The 17,322-nt window shown below is 38.8% G+C and overlaps 1 protein-coding gene across 4 annotated transcripts; it reads left to right on the top strand.

The window, feature by feature from the left end:
- Positions 1 to 768: 768 nt before the first annotated feature.
- Positions 769 to 16,999, top strand: TUBE1 (tubulin epsilon 1; the record flags this gene model as incomplete). 4 transcript variants are annotated; one of them, XM_080615797.1, is made up of 12 exons in its annotated part: positions 769 to 808; positions 885 to 958; positions 2,222 to 2,274; positions 5,467 to 5,524; positions 6,049 to 6,164; positions 7,196 to 7,317; positions 8,570 to 8,757; positions 9,569 to 9,744; positions 10,391 to 10,531; positions 11,799 to 11,939; positions 14,320 to 14,494; positions 15,639 to 16,999. In XM_080615797.1, the coding sequence occupies 12 exons, from the start codon at positions 784 to 786 to the stop codon at positions 15,795 to 15,797; spliced, it is 1,428 nt and encodes a 475-aa protein (XP_080471923.1). In that variant the 3' UTR covers positions 15,798 to 16,999. The 4 variants fall into 4 exon arrangements, with proteins under 4 accessions (XP_080471923.1, XP_080471925.1, XP_080471924.1 ...); XM_080615798.1 differs by having other exon boundaries at positions 784 to 808; positions 7,178 to 7,317; XM_080615799.1 differs by lacking the exon at positions 2,222 to 2,274 and having other exon boundaries at positions 779 to 808; positions 7,178 to 7,317.
- Between the last annotated feature and the right edge of the window lie 323 nt (positions 17,000 to 17,322).

Raw genomic sequence — 17,322 nt, forward strand, 5'->3', positions numbered from 1 at the left:
AAATACAAAACTGAGCTTAAGGAAAAACATAATTTGCAAGCCTGGTAGGAAGGTACATCATTACTGCATTTCCACATGACCATTTTTTCCTTACATTTTTAATATGCATTTTCATGTCATTTGGCACGTTTCACACCATCGCTCAGAATAACATATTTGGGGGAAATAAAACATACCTTATCACCCATTCTTAGAAACAAAAAGCAATGAACTGTACTGCATGGTAGTATTTCTATTATCCCAGGGAAAGACTTCATTTTAGGGTTTTGCTGTGTCTCCTGTATTTGGCCATTACATTGACGACCGACGAGAGACTCTCCCTCAAGACTACACGGAGTTCCTGAGTACCTCACCAGGCCCACCATTCCATACTGCCCTACAGACGAGAGACACATTACTACACCCTCAGCTTCTCTTAGTGCACACTTATCCTCATACCAAACTCTGGATCCTACAGAAGCAGTCGCGACCATCAAGATCAACACCCAAACGCCACCCCCTCGGACTGGCAGCCTCAGGAGAGCCCACAGACCCACCACACGACACGCGAGGCACAGCCCCACACACCCCCTTAGGCCCTAATGGAACGCTCCATTCGCGATAGGTAGGTTAAAGCAGCAGATGGGACGTTCCACCGCAGAACGAATGCGGGGAACAGCGAGGAGATCGCGCAGTTGGAAAAACCCGCCCGCCGCAACGTCCCGCCTTCCGCCGCGGCCATTAAGGGGGCGCGGCCTCCGAGCGCCGATTTCGAACTAGCAGACGGCGGTAGCGTACTCCGCCATGACTCAATCAGTGGTGGTGCAGGGTAAGGGGTCATGGCACCCAGAGCTCATTATCCCCTTCCCCAACCCTTGCCTGACCCGCGTCTTTCCCGTTTGCAGTAGGCCAGTGCGGGAACCAGGTGGGCTGTCGCTTCTGGGACCTGGCGCTGCGGGAGCACGCCAGCGTCAACAAGGTAATGGCGTCGCTGCCCCTCGCCTCCTGCCGGCGCTAGTCCGAGGGGAGGGGAGCGGCGCGGCGGCCGGGGTGAGCCGCCTGACCCGCTTGCTGTGGGCAGGCTGCGGTAACCTTCACTTCGTCCTGTGTTCTTCACTGTGGCTGTAGAGTGCTGTGTTTATTTGAAGGCTGCTTCATTACGGTCAAAACTATCCCCAGGCTCTTAAGCTTTCTAACTAATTACCTCTTAATTCAGATCAGCTTCTGTAGCTTTCCCACCTTGAAAAGCCCATGACGTTTCCCTGCAGGCAAACATTACCAGGTTTGAAGCAGTTAGTGAAAACAGAGGGTTGTTTTATGGAGGTCTTTTGCCACTTGGCAATAGAGCAAAAAAGCAGCTCACCAGAGCCCAACTTTGTTTTTTCTATGTTAATATAACCTATGCAGTGACTTGCCATACAGTTGTGCTGACCAAAATAGCATCATAAGGATGGCATAGGATTGTTGTGAGTATCCAAACACAAATGCACTCTTCTTGCTATGACTATAAATATACTACTTCCTGGTAAACACTGTTTTAGCCGGTAACAGTGAGCAGGCCTTTTCAATACCTTCTGTTGAAGCAGCTGCAAAAAGCAAGGGATGAGGTTTATATGCATAGGCAGACTATCTTGGTTTTAGTGTTGTAGGGAACAGTGATTTCCAAATTCTGCCTCATCAGGTCTTTGAAAGTATGGTAACCAGTCTGTAAAATGATAGTGTTTAAACTTGCCAGGCCTCTTTAGTTTTATGGTGGGGTAAGTAATTCCCATATCATCCCTTAGCAGGGAGTTTAGGAATCACTGATACAGTGTAATATGCTTTCCTTTCCACAGAACCCCATGGACATTGGTGATATCATGGGTGTGGAGCCCATGATGAACTGAGTGTTGTATCAGTGTTGAACTGAGTCTGCTAAACAGCAGCTATGCAAATTAATTGCATTGGGATTGTCAGTAAAATCCTAAATTTTTGAAATTAAGGAAGAGTAGTTGTTTAATCTTGTGCTGAAAAATCAGTTTCCTGGTTACATCTTCTCGAGAGTTTTAATATCAAGCTCATGCTTCAATGAAATGTTCTTTTTAGAGCTGACTAGAGCTAGTTGAATTCAACGTAGATGTTCAGTCTGTTTTGAGTGGGGAGGTTTTATGGGTGACCTTCAGAGTTCCCTTCCAAATTAAATGATTCTGTGAAAAAACACTGAGAATTTCTGATGCTGCATCTTAATGTTGTTTCATTTTAGAAAGGAATTTATGATGAAGCATTAAGCAGTTTCTTTAGGAATGTAGATACAAGGTAAGTCATCAAGCAGCTCATGAGTTTAATACAGAAAATCAACAATTCTAGTATCTACTTTTAGCCTAAGCTACAGGTTTTTTTGTTTCAAGTCATATTTAGTTCTAGAAGGAGATTTAACTTTTTTGTATTCTCTTTAAAACACTATCTTTACCTTTCCATTTTAACTATACTTACTTCAGAAAGGTGTTGAAAGTGTTAGAGTTTGTATTCCTTTCTTGCTGTCTCAAAAGTGGACGGTCAGGATGTGATAGCTTTTGCCATTGCAAATGAAGATCACACTGCAAGCCCTCTGAATACCAACTTATCATTTCTTGAAGAGCTATAGGAGGAATTGTATGTAAGGTAGTCATAAAAGGTCATGTCATTTTTCAGATCTCTTTTATCTGACTAGTTTGTTACAGAAGGAGTGGTGGGTGTGATGTTTTTGGTTTTTTTTTTAAGGTTAACCAGTATGCGTCGTAAGAGCATTCAGTCATCTCTTATCTGACCAGTTATAGAAATCCATGCAGTTTGCAAGAATGAAACAGTTGTGCACTTGGATATTGTTGTTTCATTTTCATTAATTAAAATGCATTTGACCAGCCTCTGTTTTCTTCTATCATGTAGCAAAGTTGCAGTACAACATGTGAGTGTAACTAAAGTGGCATTGAAATACTTACTGGTTTGTATCAAATTTTACCTCTGAAAGAACATACAAGTGCATTGGAGTTTATCATTGCCATTCCTTGTGGGCATTTCCTAGAAGGTTTTTGGGTTTGTTTTTTTTTTTAAGTCCATGAAAATTTGGTTGTAAACAACATCTGTGTGTGTGCCAGATGAAACCACCAAGTTTACAGTTGACAGGTTGGCTGCAATAGAATCATCCGTTTTCTGTCTGTAAAATGGAAAGACTTGTATCATTGAATACCATATGAGTTTTAAGGAAGATTCGCCTACTTGTGGTAAAGAAGAAAGATTATTCAAATCTTGTCTTTCCCAAGAGCTATTAATTTTCCTATTGAAACAATTCCACTTTTAACTGTAGCCTTGAACCATAATTTAATTACAGAGTTGTTTCAAACTCTCTTGCTCAGGCTCTGAGGTTTTGTCCTTTTGTTATTGGTGTGGATTTAGTATTCTCTTTATCAGAAAGAAGTCGTTCACCTCCCAGGCTATTGCAAGCATAAAACCCTATGTTGTAAAATCGGCAAACTTCGGTCTTCCATGCTATGGCCATACTACTGTTTAAAATAATTAATCCAGGTGGGTTATCCTGTCAGAAACAGCTATGAGCAAAACTGGCAGAACCAGGCAGACTTTTTTCTGTTATGGTTAATATTAACCTGTGTAGCATTAGAAATATGCTTATGTATGTGTATGGTTTTGTATGCAGAAGTACATATAAAATCTTGAGCTTAAGGAATTATAGAGAGTACAGGGATTACTTTCAGCAACTGAATCAAAATGATTCAGAATGACTGAAAATATGGGCTAGACCACAAAAACAATAATAAGAGAAAGCAATGTTGAATTGGGGTGTTTGGTTTTGTTTTTATTTTTCTTCGAATTTTGTTAGTGCCTGAGGAGAAATAGAACTTCCTTGGCTGGATTTACTGGTGCTAGTGGACTCATGGGAAGTAGTGTAGGCTAATTGAATCACATGAGTACTAGAACTGCTGTGAGCTGCTCAAGCTAATGAGAGATATCTGGATTGCTTCTTTGAGTGAGAAGGTGGAAGATCCTTGAGGAACCCAGTACAGCCCCATACTCTTTAGTACTGATGGGACTGAGTCAGAACATTTGGCTTTGTTGTGAATTTCAGCTTATGATTTTGGAATATTATTGTGGTTGAATGTAGAATACATTAAATGACGAATGAATGAAGAGTACTTTAAATTTTGGCTCAGCCACCAGATATGGTAAATAAATGAGGGGGAAATTAGATCCATTTTCTAGTATCCCTGCCTTTTTTCCCGTGTTAAATATAGTTTGGCCAGACAGAAGTATGTCATCCTTTGAGTGCAGAAACACCAGCCTTCTTTGTGGAAAAAATGTGATTGTACACAATGCATAGTCCCCTGGACTGGCTCATTAAAACTCATCCTGGAAAAAAAGGAAAATTAAGCTATGTCAACTCAGCATGATTTCTGAACTGCTAAATCTTAATGGCAAAGTCAGTCAAACACAGTTCCATGCTAGTGCAGTTATACAGCCTTCACAGCTTGAGCAGTAAGTAGTGCAGTGCTATGCTACCCCCACTGTCGTGGTTTAAGCCCAGGCCGTAAATTAGAACCACGCAGTCTACTTCCCCCCACCCTTTCTTGCCCCTGCTCCTGAAGGGATGGGAAAGAGAATTGAAAGAATGCAACTCCCACAGGTTGAGTTAAGAACAGTTTAGTAATTAAGGTATAACACAAATCACTACTGCTACCACCAATAGTAATGATAAAGGAAATAAAAAGGGAAGAGAATACAACACCTCACCAACCGGTACCTCACCCCCAGCCAGCAGTGCTCTAGCCCTTCTGGGAACCCTCAGTTCTACATCCTGGTCATGAAGTGCTGTGGTATGGAATACCTCTTTGGCTAGTTTGGATCAGGTGTCCTGTCTCTGCTTCCTCCTGGCTTCCCCTCCTCCCTGGCAGAGCATGAGACTCACAAAGTCCTTGGTCAGAGTAAATGTTCTGACCAGCAACTGAAAACATCGGCTTTATCAGTACTATTCCCAGGCCGAAAGTCAAAAACACAGCGCTGCACCAGCTACTGAGGAGAAAAAATGACTGCTACTGCTAAACCAGGACACCCGTTGAAAAGCCAGTGGTGCTACTTGGTATGCTGTGTTCCATTAGATGATGCAGATATACATACTACATGCTAGAGGAAAAATAATCCTTTCAAGTTTTGGCAATGCTTGTAGAATTGCCACAGAGCAAAGGTTGAATCTGAGGCTAAATTTTTGCATGCTGATATTTTCAGCTTCCTGAAGTACTGCTTAGGATATTTCTCATAGAGATCATGTCCTGTCATTGCACTGCTTTAAGGAATTACGAGGTCTTTCTTGGCATCATTTTTGGGGTGTTTTTGTGTACATTGTGACAGTCTTCTGAACACAAAAGGTTAAGGAGGAAATTTTATTCTAATATACATATTGGCTTATTTTCTATTATGATTCTAAGCTTGGTGTTTTGTTTGGCTTTACTTTTTTTCCAGAGGTGGTGGTGATGGTCCCGATATTTACAAAGGAAAAATCTGCTCTTTAAAAGCACGAGTAAGGCAATCTATAAAAGTCACTCTTTTTACACTGCATATTTGCTTACAGCTATGTAGGATTTTTCATAATTGCATATGTTTTTTAATACTACTTTGAGTAGTAACATTTATAATAGTATCTTTTGTGGTACAGTGGAGTAATGTAGTTTGCTGCTAGTCTTGATGAGTAAATCATAATTCCAATAAAATGATTGCAGATATTACCAACAAGGAGTGGGTTTCTCTGAGCCACTTTTAAGTGATTAAGAAGCAGGAAAAGCATTTTTCTAACTATTGGGGCAAAATGTTATAAAATTTTAACAAAATTGCATTATCCAAAACATTGTCCTCTTGAATGACTTCTGGCAAGTCAGCCAAGGTGAATCTAGCTTGTCTCCTAGTTAACAACTAAAAAAAATGTTTCTCTTGCGCAGACTAGAAACAACATGCCTTTTATATTGTAAATAATTTTATATTTCTTTGTGTTATAATTTCAAAGGGTGGTTTGCTTACTGACAATTTTAATTCTTCCCTTTCTCAAAGGCACTGTTGATTGACATGGAGGAGGGCGTGGTAAATGAAATTCTGCAAGGACCATTGAGGGACGTATTTGACAGCAAACAGCTTATCACAGATGTTTCTGGGTCAGGAAACAACTGGTGAGAACCTTTTCAGAAGCATTTCTTAGCAACTAATTAGATGGCATTTGAAAAGGGAAGGGATAACAGTAGCTTTTTGGTTTGTTCTGCACCTGGGGAGCTGTAGCATATTACCAGTAAACTTTGGAGTCACTGTTGCCTGGAGGAGAGCTTTGAAAACCCTTTTACAGAAGGATAATTATGCTGATAGATGATTTTATCTATTTTCTTTTTTTTTTTTTTCTCTCTTTTTTTTATTTTCTTTTTCAAGAGAACATGCTTTTTATTTTTGTTTCTTTGGTGTTCAGCTGCTTTCATTGCTTAGTTGAAACCATAATCTAGTTTGACGCTGTACAACTAGTATGGAAATGAGATATATGAACAAATACACTTCTGATTTCTAAGCACCACAGAGTCTGGCTTTGTGCATATAAATTACATTACCAAAAAGAGAAATTCAAGAAAAGATTGATTAAGATAATGAATTCCAAATTTTCACTGAGACCTTGATGTGCTTCTAATAGTATTCAGTGCACTACAGACCAGAAAGCAAATCATCAGCAAATATACCAAAAGAAAATGCAATACAGAGAATAAAGCATCCTGTAACTTCACCACCTCGCAGGCAAGTGTGTTGAAAATGAGCTGTTTAGGGGGGGATTTTATTGCTGGTAGCAACTGACTCGGTGCTCAAAGGGAGGTCACTATACATTGTACATAGGGATATCCTTATTGTTAAGTAGTGTATAACTTTGGTTTCATATTATTTCATCGTCCAATGTGTGAGTTTATCTCCTTAACAGTACAAAATAATACTGCACACTCTAAAGCTGTGAATTTACTGCTGCTTGCATCCTCAAAATTAAACCCATATCCTGACTCCTGTATTTACATGATTTAGCCACAGCTTAGCAACTTGCAGAAATTAAGTGTTGCACCCAGCTCTGGACTCTGAACTCTGAAATGTCAAATAGGAGGAGTTAAAATTGAAAATTGAAAGATTTATTGATAGATTTTTATTTTTTCTTTTGAAGTACTTTTTATGTCCTCAGGGCTGCAGGTTATAAGCTTTATGGCTCTCAGTATCGAGAAAACATTGTGGAAAAGCTGAGGAAAGCTGCAGAACACTGTGAATGCCTGCAGTGTTTTTTTATAATTCATTCTATGGGAGGTGGTAAGTAATTTTTTTTATCATTAATGTAATTACACCAGCCACAGATGGAGACAGAAAAACCTGGATCTTGAAAAGATCAGTGTAGTAGTCTGTCATTTAGAATGCAGAATAAAAAAATTAGCACTGTCCAATTAAGTAGACCTGTAATTATTACTTGGTTTGTTAGAGCACTGAGGAGCCCAAATCATGAGCTAAGGTAATTGCTACACAGAACAAAAATAAAGCTAAAATTTTAAACACAAGGAAATGAGTGGATCAAGACAGGTGCCAAAAAGGAAACACTGATCAGAGGAAGGGACAGTAGCCTCGGAACACTGACATCATTGTTGTAATCAAGATGTTTTTAATGGTGAGAGTTTTCTAAAACACTTTGAAGGAGTCTTCTAATGTTGCTTAATGTTAGAAAAACTTCACTTTTCTGTTTTCCTTCCACATAATTCTCTTGAAACCAGTCTAGCTACTTTGTTAATAAATCAGAAGGGAGGAATCCCTTGTAGTGACAATTGTGTCATTAACGTATTGCCACTAAGCCTTCCTGCCCCAGAAACATGAGGGGAACCTGTATTATAACTGCTTATGATGTGGAAAAAAGAACAGAAAATCGCTTTAAATATGAAGCAAGTGCCTTTTTTGTGGCCATTTGCTTAATTTGAGAGACCTTGCAGATCTTATTTCTGTTATTGCAGAAACTTGCTCTCTTGTTCATTGATGGAATTGTCTGCTGCTGAGAATGTTAGCTGTCCAAGACAGAAAAACTACAGTTCTCTGATTTGAGCTCAGTGCTATGCGTTACTGAGGAAAAAAAGGTGTGCTGGGGTAAAGAGGTGGTTCTGTTTTGATTGGAGAGTGAGAAAACTTTATAAAGAAACCCCAAAAGGAAAGTAAAGAATTGTTTGGGGTAGTTCAAGGTTTTTAATGTTTTATTTCAAAATTCAAATTAAAGATTTTAAAATAAGAAATAAAAATACTAGATCAGAAAAACTGTGGGTTACATAGGGCCTTTTGGTTTGCAGAGATCTGAGATTGTATACTTCATCCTGGTAAACTGTAGGAAATACTTTTATCATTTAATTACTTTCCTGTCTGAGAAAAACCTTTATGTTTGAGCCTCCACTGTCAGCCAAATGCTTCAGAAAATATTCATGAATATGTATTACTGAAAAGTTGTGAAAGTTTCCAACATAAGACTTAAGGCTTAAGGTAACATGGGGAACCTTTTATCTTCTCTTGTTCTGTCTTCATTCATAATTAGGGACAGGATCTGGTCTTGGAACTTTTATACTAAAGCTGCTTGAGGATGAATTCCCAGAAGTATATAGATTTGTTACTTCAGTTTATCCCTCTGGTGAGGATGACGTTATTACTTCTCCATATAACAGTGTTCTGGCTATGAAAGAGCTTAATGAACATGCAGACTGTGTGCTACCAATAGAGAACGAAGTAAGATAATATTCTATTTCTATCAATATCTTTTTTATTACACTGCATGTAGGAAGTGTTTCTCCCTTCTGTGTATTAATTTGAGTACCATGTCTTAAAAAGCATAACTTCATTTTTTAAAGTAGTAATTGAAACCCTAACTCATTCGCAGGATTTTGAAATTAACAATTGTATCACTAAAAAATTGCTCTTCACCTTCAAAATAGAGTGAATTTTCTCATGTCTATTTTGAGGTAAGAATGAAAAGCCTCTATTTACAGAGGCTGAGAGTCTTACAGTCTTTTAGCAATCAATTTTTGCATAGTATTAGTGGAGCCCTGCAAGGTAAATGATTTATCATTCCAAATTCCAACAGACTTCACTGACTAGTGATGTGAGCATCATAGGCGTACCTGACTACACAAACCACTAGACTCATTTGTATCTAACTTCAGTGACTCTCTTGTTTGCTTGTGGAAAAGGCAAGAGAAAGGGAAATATATTTAGGGAATATATTTTTGCTTTCACAAGAATTATGAAAATTTAAAATGTAATTTTAGAAGATGAGGATTTTGAATAGTTGAATAAAATTCAAACTTGTGAGTCAAGCTGTATAGATGTTTGACATGTAAGGAACAAACTTTTAGAAACACATCAATCAGTTGGAATGGGTCAAAAGTTGGACTTACATCTACCAAAGGTATAATCTTTGAACTGTCAGAACTGTCTTAGCTTTCTCTTTAAAACTAATTGAAATTAAAAATTGGAGTACTGAATTTGAAAGCTTTGTGCTGAAGACTTCTTGTATGCTTTTTTCTTTTCTCTCTTAAAGTCTTTGTTTGATATAGTTAATAAAATTCATCAGATGGCAAATTCTGGGAAGCTGGGGTCAACTGTGAAGCAAAACAGCTTGGTAACATCAAGTGCAGGGACTGCAAAAACTGTACAAGAAAAGCCATTTGATGCAATGAATAACATTCTAGCCAACTTGCTGCTGAACCTAACAAGGTAAAGTTACAGGTTATTCCTCTGTAAAAGTAGTATTTCTGGAGGCCATGTGTGCTGCAAATAAACTCAAAGAATACTGATTGTTTTCCATTTGATATGTCTTCTCTTTTTAAGAATTACTAAATGTTTTAAGTATTTGAAAGTAATCACATTGCAGTGGTGTAGCCCTACCTGTGGTAGTCTTAGAACTGAAGAAGGTTTATAGGCAGAAGGAAACTGCCTTCCTTTAATACTTAACAGAGCCTAGGGAGATTTGGCTTTCTAGGCCAGTTGTATTATTTTATAAATACTGTCAGATCACTGTTCTGCCTACGCTGCCTATTGCTGCAAGAAACTCTTGGTGAAATGCACTATTAAAACTGGTGTTGGGCAGCTATGGCCAAGCACTGAAAAAAAGTGCAAAAAACTGCAATCAGGAAACAAGGTCTCAATCTTGATGATTTATTGTTCTGTAATGAGAAGTGTAAATAAGACATAGCACTGTTACTGCTAAATGTGAAAGTTTAGTACATGAACAGTTTCTTGAATGCTGTGTTGTTCAGTTGTTGTATAGAACAGTTGAAAACATAGATGTAATGAATGCTCACATTCTAAAAGTAATTCCCTTAGTTTGTAACAGTTTCATAACAGTCTGTTAATTTTTCAGCTCTGCTAGGTTTGAAGGTTCCCTTAACATGGATCTTAATGAAATCAGCATGAATTTGGTTCCATTTCCTCGACTTCACTACTTGGTTTCAAGCTTGACTCCTCTGTATACATTGGCTGATGTTAATGTACCTTCTAGAAGGTAAGAAACAAAAAAATCTATAGTGAAACTAAGGAAGGTTAGGAGTGCTAACAGTTTTAAATCTGCATTCTCAAATCAGTCCTGCTAATTTTAGGAACATCCTTTGTTCCTTTTTCTCTGTAATGGTTGAGCCAGTAAACTTGAAATCTGTTTTTGTTATCTCTGCTGGGAAATGTTTCTGTTAGAAAATGTATTACTTAGAACCCACACCACAAAGTCTTTTGCGTAACAGTCTGCACCTGACTCACAAAATCCTGTAAAGACAAACAATTAAACTAGACTCCACGGGAAGTAATGGCATTGTACTTCATTCTGGAGATGCAGTGAGGCCATTTAACAGCTCATTGTAACACTAACCCGACACTTACCAGATTTTGTGAGATTATTTATGCCACTGACATGGCAGAAAAATAATCAGTTAAAATAGATTTTATTTGGTTTAGTGAATTAAGTTCAGTCAGCAAAAGGTCCAAATAGTGACAGGCAGCTGGGGTAAGTGGTGGAAGTATGTGAAGTGAAGAGGGCAGGACCATTTCTTTTCTGTGATAACAGGTTGTGACTCTTGAAACCATACCCTGAGGAGACTATGCAGTGCTGCAGGGAAGGTAGCAGGCTATGGGGAGGTCCTCAGAGTGAGGTGGAAAGAGGAATATTTTTGTCTCTAGTTATTTTTAACAGGAAGGTTCTGGCAGGGGTCATTTTAAAGAAATAGAGGTGGTGGATGCAGAGAATTTGGAACAAATGGAAAGAGTAACTTGGATATTAATTAAAATGAATGCAGTTGTAGAATTCATTGATAATTTTAAATAATGATGCAGTTCTGTAAGGGTCAGCAGCACTTTGGTATTTCTTGTGAGATCCTTCACAAGCAGTGAGATTGTCTACTTAAATTTTCATATAACCAGAGCCTGAAGTAGTTACATCCCTTTACATATTTTTAATACTTTGTAACCATTGACCCAAAATTGCCATAATAAAGATCTCTTAGTCTGTCCACTTCTCTGGCTTTCTGACTTTGGACTGAATGGTGGCTTGTAACATGAGGGAGAAGAGTGGGGAAGATGGATCTGGTGTGTTTTTAAAAATTACATTGCCAGTGTACATGCGTAAAAGGGTTTGAATCTTTTTCCTGTCATTCATGGTCCCAGGTTAAATGTATCTTTATCTATAGAATTTTATGAACTTTTAAACCCTGAAGGAGGGGCATTCTGAAGAACTCTTGTACCCTGCTTTAGTAAGAGTACCTAACTGTTTTCTCTTCACCTAGGTTGGACCAGATGTTTTCAGATGCTTTCAGCAGAGATCATCAACTAATTCAAGCAGATCCAAAGCACAGCCTCTACCTTGCTTGTGCACTTCTTGTTCGAGGAAATGTGCAGGTTTCAGACCTTCGCAGAAATATTGAAAGGTTTGTAATACCACAGAAAGTAGACATGCGGTTTGGTTTTGAAGCTGTTGTCAGTTGTCCAGATCATTCTCAATTTTCGTTTTAAGATTTTCAATATTGTCGGGGTTTAAGCCCAGTTGGCAACTCAGCCATGCAGCCCTTGCTCACTCCCCTGCCTTCCTCCTCTCACTCCCAACGGAATGGGGAGGAGAATCCAAAGAATGTAACTTCCACGGGTTGAGATAAGAGCAGTCCAGTAACTAAGGTATAACACAAATCACTGCTGCTACCACCAATAATAATAATGATAAGGGAAATAACAAGGGAAGAGAATACAGCTGCTCACCATCTGCTGACCGATACCCAGCCTGACCCAAGCAGTGATCTAGCCCTTCCGGGTAACTCACTCCAGTTTATATGGTGGACATGACATGCTGTGGTATGGAAAAGAGGTATTCTCTTTGGCTAGTTTGGGTCAGGTATCCTGTCTCTGCTTCCTCCCAGCTTCCCCTCCTCCGTGTGTCCTGGGTTCAGCAGTAGCAGTCATTTTTCCTCCTTCTTAGTAGCTGTTGCAGCACTGTGTTTTTGACTTTCAGCCTGGAAACAAAGCTGATAACAGCGATGTTTAGACTGACCAAGGACTTTGTGAGTCTCATGCTCTGCCAGGGAGGAGGAGAAGCTGGGAGGAAGCAGGGACAGGACACCTGACCCAAACTAGCCAAAGAGGTATTCCATACCACAGCACATCATGCCCAGGAGGTAGAACTGAGAGTTCCCGGAAGGGCTAGATCACTGCGGGGTGGGGGCGAGGTACCGGTTGGTGAGCGGTTGTATTCTCTTCCTTGTTATTTCCTTTATCATTATTACTATTAGTGGTAGCAGTAGTGATTTGTGTTATACCTTAGTTATTAAACTGTTCTTATCTCAACCCGTGGGAGTTGCATTCTTTTGATTCTCCTCCCCGTCCCTCCAGAAGAGGAGGGAAGAAAGGTGGGGGGGGAAGTGGACTGCGTGTTTCTGATTTACAGCCTGGGCTTAAACCACAACACCGTGGCAGAGCATGAGACTCAAAAAGTCCTTGGTCAGAGTAAACATTACTAAGAAGCAACTAAAAACATCGGTGTTATCAGCACTGTTCCCAGGCTGAAAGTTGAAACCACAGCACTGCACCAGCTACTAAGAAGGAGAAAAACGACTGCTACTGCTGAACCCAGGACAAACACCAAATTAGTTTATTTGGAAATAGTTTTCTTATTTTCAAAAGGGAAGAAACTGTAATTAACTTACATAATGGGTTAGAATAAGTCACAGTATTCTTGGATTTCCAAATAAAGGAAGCTGACTAGATGTCCCTGTGCTTTTCCTTTCTCAAAAATGCAAAAGAAAGTAAAACCCAACCGTCCAGAGGTCTCCTGCAAGTAAAATATTTGAAGAGTAAGTTCTGTAGTAGAAGTTTGCTTTTACTGAACAGAAGGCCCCTCTGTGTCATTGATACTTTCATCATCAGGAATCATTCTTGTGTTAACAACTCTGTTGTTAGCGCTCTGCTTCTACCTTTTACACTATTGATCTACATAGTTATAAAAGGAAAGGCAGGGGGAAGCTTTGCATACAGAATGGAGTGTACAGGCAAACAGGTACATGGGGAAAACTTCTGAGAATGTAAAGCATTTTACTTATTTCTAAACTACACGTGGACTGATTGTCCCTACACAATATTAATCTGCCCCTCTTGTAAGTCTCAGATTGCTTGCAGTCCCTTTTATAGAAATAGATGTTTGTAACTTTATTTTTCAAACCCTGATATGTTAAATTAACAAAATTGGTGTTTGTAATTTAAATTTAAAATGGACACTGTTTTAGTCCGAAGTCTAAAATGTTGTGTTCAAAATGATAGTTACAACTGTTGGCCAAACATGAGCTACCTGAAAATAAATTGAGAAACAAGTTTTCTTTGGTGTGGAGCCAGACAGAGTTGGTTCTAGGTAAGACCAGTATCTGCACCATGCCCTGAGAGAGAAAATTTTGAGTACCGTGGTGCAAAGTCCTGAATCCACCTGTCTTTGAGGAGACCCGTCATACTTTGAGTGTAGAGAGGATTATGGTGACAGCTAGAAAATCATGCCACAGACATCTCAGGAATAAAGCAGAGTCAGCTGTAGCAGCTACATGACAAGGACAGAAGACCATGAAGGCAAATCCATATCTAGGTGGTGTTGTGATCTGTATGTTTATTACTTCAGTGAAGTATTGCTTAGGTGATGAATGAGTCCTTCCAGAGCACTGGGAAAAAATTGTGCTTAGTTCTGAAAGTTTAAGTGTTAACCTTTTCAGACTGTTAGCAAAGGAAACTTGTTTGTGCTCTTTACATTCCTTAGTTATCTACATTTTTGTATTGCAGGTTGAAGCCTTCACTGCACTTTGTCTCCTGGAATCAAGAGGGCTGGAAAACTGGTTTGTGTTCAGTACCTCCTGTGGGCCATTCCCATTCTCTTCTGGCTTTAGCAAACAACACCTGTGTAAAACCAACTTTCATTGAACTCAAAGACAGATTTATGAAGCTGTACAAGAAAAAGGTACAACTCATCATTATAACATCTGTAGCCACTAACCATGAGTATCTTGCTTTATTGAAGCAAATCTTAGTATCACAAAGGAACTGCTTAAAAGTAACAGCCCAAGATTTTTATGTTGCCTCTCAAGGAATCATTCCAACGGCTGCTGCTCAAAAAGTATAACCTCCTTATTGATCTCTACCTACCAGGCTATATACTTACTTTCTTCAGCAGTGAGTATCTGACAGATCTGCCTCCAGCTTGTGGTGGATTGACTTTGGCTGGCTGCAGGTGCCTACCAAGCTGTTCTCTTCAGCAGGACAGGAGGAGAAAGTATGGATGAAAAGCTTATGACTAAAGATAAGGATAGGGAGATCACTCACCAGTTTGTCATGGGTAAAACAGATCTGTCTTTGGGAATATTAATTTATTGCCAATTAATAACAGACTAGGATAGTAAGAAATAAATGAAAACTGAGAACATCTTCACCCCATTCCATGCCCTTTTTCCCAGCCTCAATTTCAGTCTTGCTCCTCTTTCCCTGATCTTGGTGTCTGCAGGGCTGTTTCTCACATTTTTCTAACTCCCCTCTCTCACAGCTGTTGTGCAGCATTTTTTACCCCTCCTTAAATATGTTATCACAGAGGCACTATCAGCATTGCTGCTGGGTTGAGCTTTGGTCAGTGGCACATCCATACTGGAGCCAGCTGGATCTGGCTCTGTCTCACATGGGGGCAGATCCTGGTTATTTTCTCACAAAAGCCACCCCTGCAGCCCTGCACTCCCCCTCACTACCAAAACCTGGCCACATAAGACCAATACACAGTTTGGTCAGGCGAACCCAAGAAAACAATGTGAAAAGATGCACGTATGAAAAGTCAGTAATATTGACTGTGATTTCATAGGGGATTATTACTAAAGTTGCTAAGTATTTAAACAAGGAATGTCATAAGTCTTTAAATCTATGTCCTACAGTGCTTGCACTCTCCTCTTCAGTGTGGGCTAAATGATACTTATTGAGCCAAAAGGATCGGGTGCCAAGAAAAAGGAGAACACTGATAGTTGTGGTTTTTTTGGTTTTTGGTTTTTTTTTTGTTTTTTTTTTTTTTTTTTTTTTTTTTTTTTTTTGTTTTTTTTTTTTTTTTTTTTTTTTAATTCTCACAGGCTCACCTTCACCATTATCTGCATGTAGATGGGATGGAACAAAGCTGTTTTTCTGAAGCCATATCATCTTTGTCTGATCTAATAGAAGAGTACAATGAACTGGATGCCACAAAAGGTGGGCCTAGAACAGATCCATCAAGACTGAAGATAGTTGTTTGAAGAAGGAAGGACTGATTTAAAGAAAAAAAGAGATCCCCCAAGCATCCAACCTTTGAAGCATGGAATTGAATTGAAGCATGTCAAGCTATTGTAATTCTAAAGTGAGACTGGAACAATGGCTTCCTTGGGTCTGAGAGGCATCATATTAAGTGACAGGCCCAGACTGTAAGAAAGATTTGAAGGCATCTAATTACAGTAAACATACCAGTAAGAGCCATCTTCCTAACTGTGAATTGACATACCGTATGCTGTAAAGGGAAGAAGGAGAGGTTATAGCAGCCAAAAATGTTCTTTTCTCAGATTTTCATCTTACAGTAAACTAAAGGCAGGTCTTGCTTCAAGGAAGGATCACTGTTGCCGATTTGTTTTTTAACAAGCAGCTACGAAGAGAAGCCTGCATATATCTCTTCAAAGGTGAAAGCAAGTCTCTAATGAAACTGGCTTCTTAAACTTTGCAAGATAGTCATAATTTCAGAATACTCTATGTTCATAGTTTTAACATTTTTGCTTCCATGTTGCACTTAGCTGTATTAGAGCATTCTGAGTTGATATCAAAATTTGCAGCATCAGAAAATTCAACAAAATTTTTGTTTCAGGTATTATACTTAGAGTATTAATTAACATCAATGATTCGTATTAATGAATGCTGAGTTGCACTTGATAATGATATACCTCTGAGTGAAACATGCACTTATAATGAAGTTATAATGACTGTTTGGAGAACAAAGTTTATATGCTTAAAATAATGCAAATAAAATAGATGGTCTAATATTTATAATTACCAGGGTAAATAGATTTTTATATTGCAGTAAGAAATTTTACAAAATAGGATATATGGCTGTTTCCAGTTGCTTGCCAGCCTTGGCTGTTTTAGAACATCAAGACTAGTGAACTGTTGTAAGTCAGACTGGATCAATACAATGATTTCTTAAAGCTTGAAGTCCTTCTAGCAGAGTTGGAGGAGGTGTTATAAATAAGCACAATTTTCAATGTGTAAGTCCAGAAGTATTCAATAAAACATCGTGATAACGTTTGTAGAGAATATTTTCTTTCAAGACAACATCCTAAAAGTAGTCATTTCCTTGAAATGTTGTATCTGTTATCTGCAGATGCCCACTTGTTGCTTTACCAGTGTGTTGTTTAAATTCACAACACTAGAGAATGTTTTGTGCAGCAAATAAATCTGTCTGAGCTTAAAATGACTTCCCCTGTTTGAGACAGCATTGATGTGTTTTAGTATTGCAGATACACAGTAGAAAATGTTAATTTGAGAATCAGGAGTGATAGGTGAAGTATTACAGGGTGGTGGGGTTTTTTCTAATAGGTCAGAACATCTATGAATTTACATGTATTTGTCTTCGTGGGCAACAACTTCTTATAGTGGGATATGAAACTCTCTTGCTGTGCCTTTTGTAATTACCAAAAGTTCTTGTTTTGGTAGTACTAGTGTTACATACATCCTTCTCAAGAACATATTTCCACATACAAAACCAATTCCGTTTAAAAAGATGCACTCTTACTTTTA

Source organism: Psittacula echo (assembly GCF_963264785.1).
Source record: "Psittacula echo genome assembly, chromosome: 4".
NCBI lineage: Eukaryota > Metazoa > Chordata > Aves > Psittaciformes > Psittacidae > Psittacula > Psittacula echo.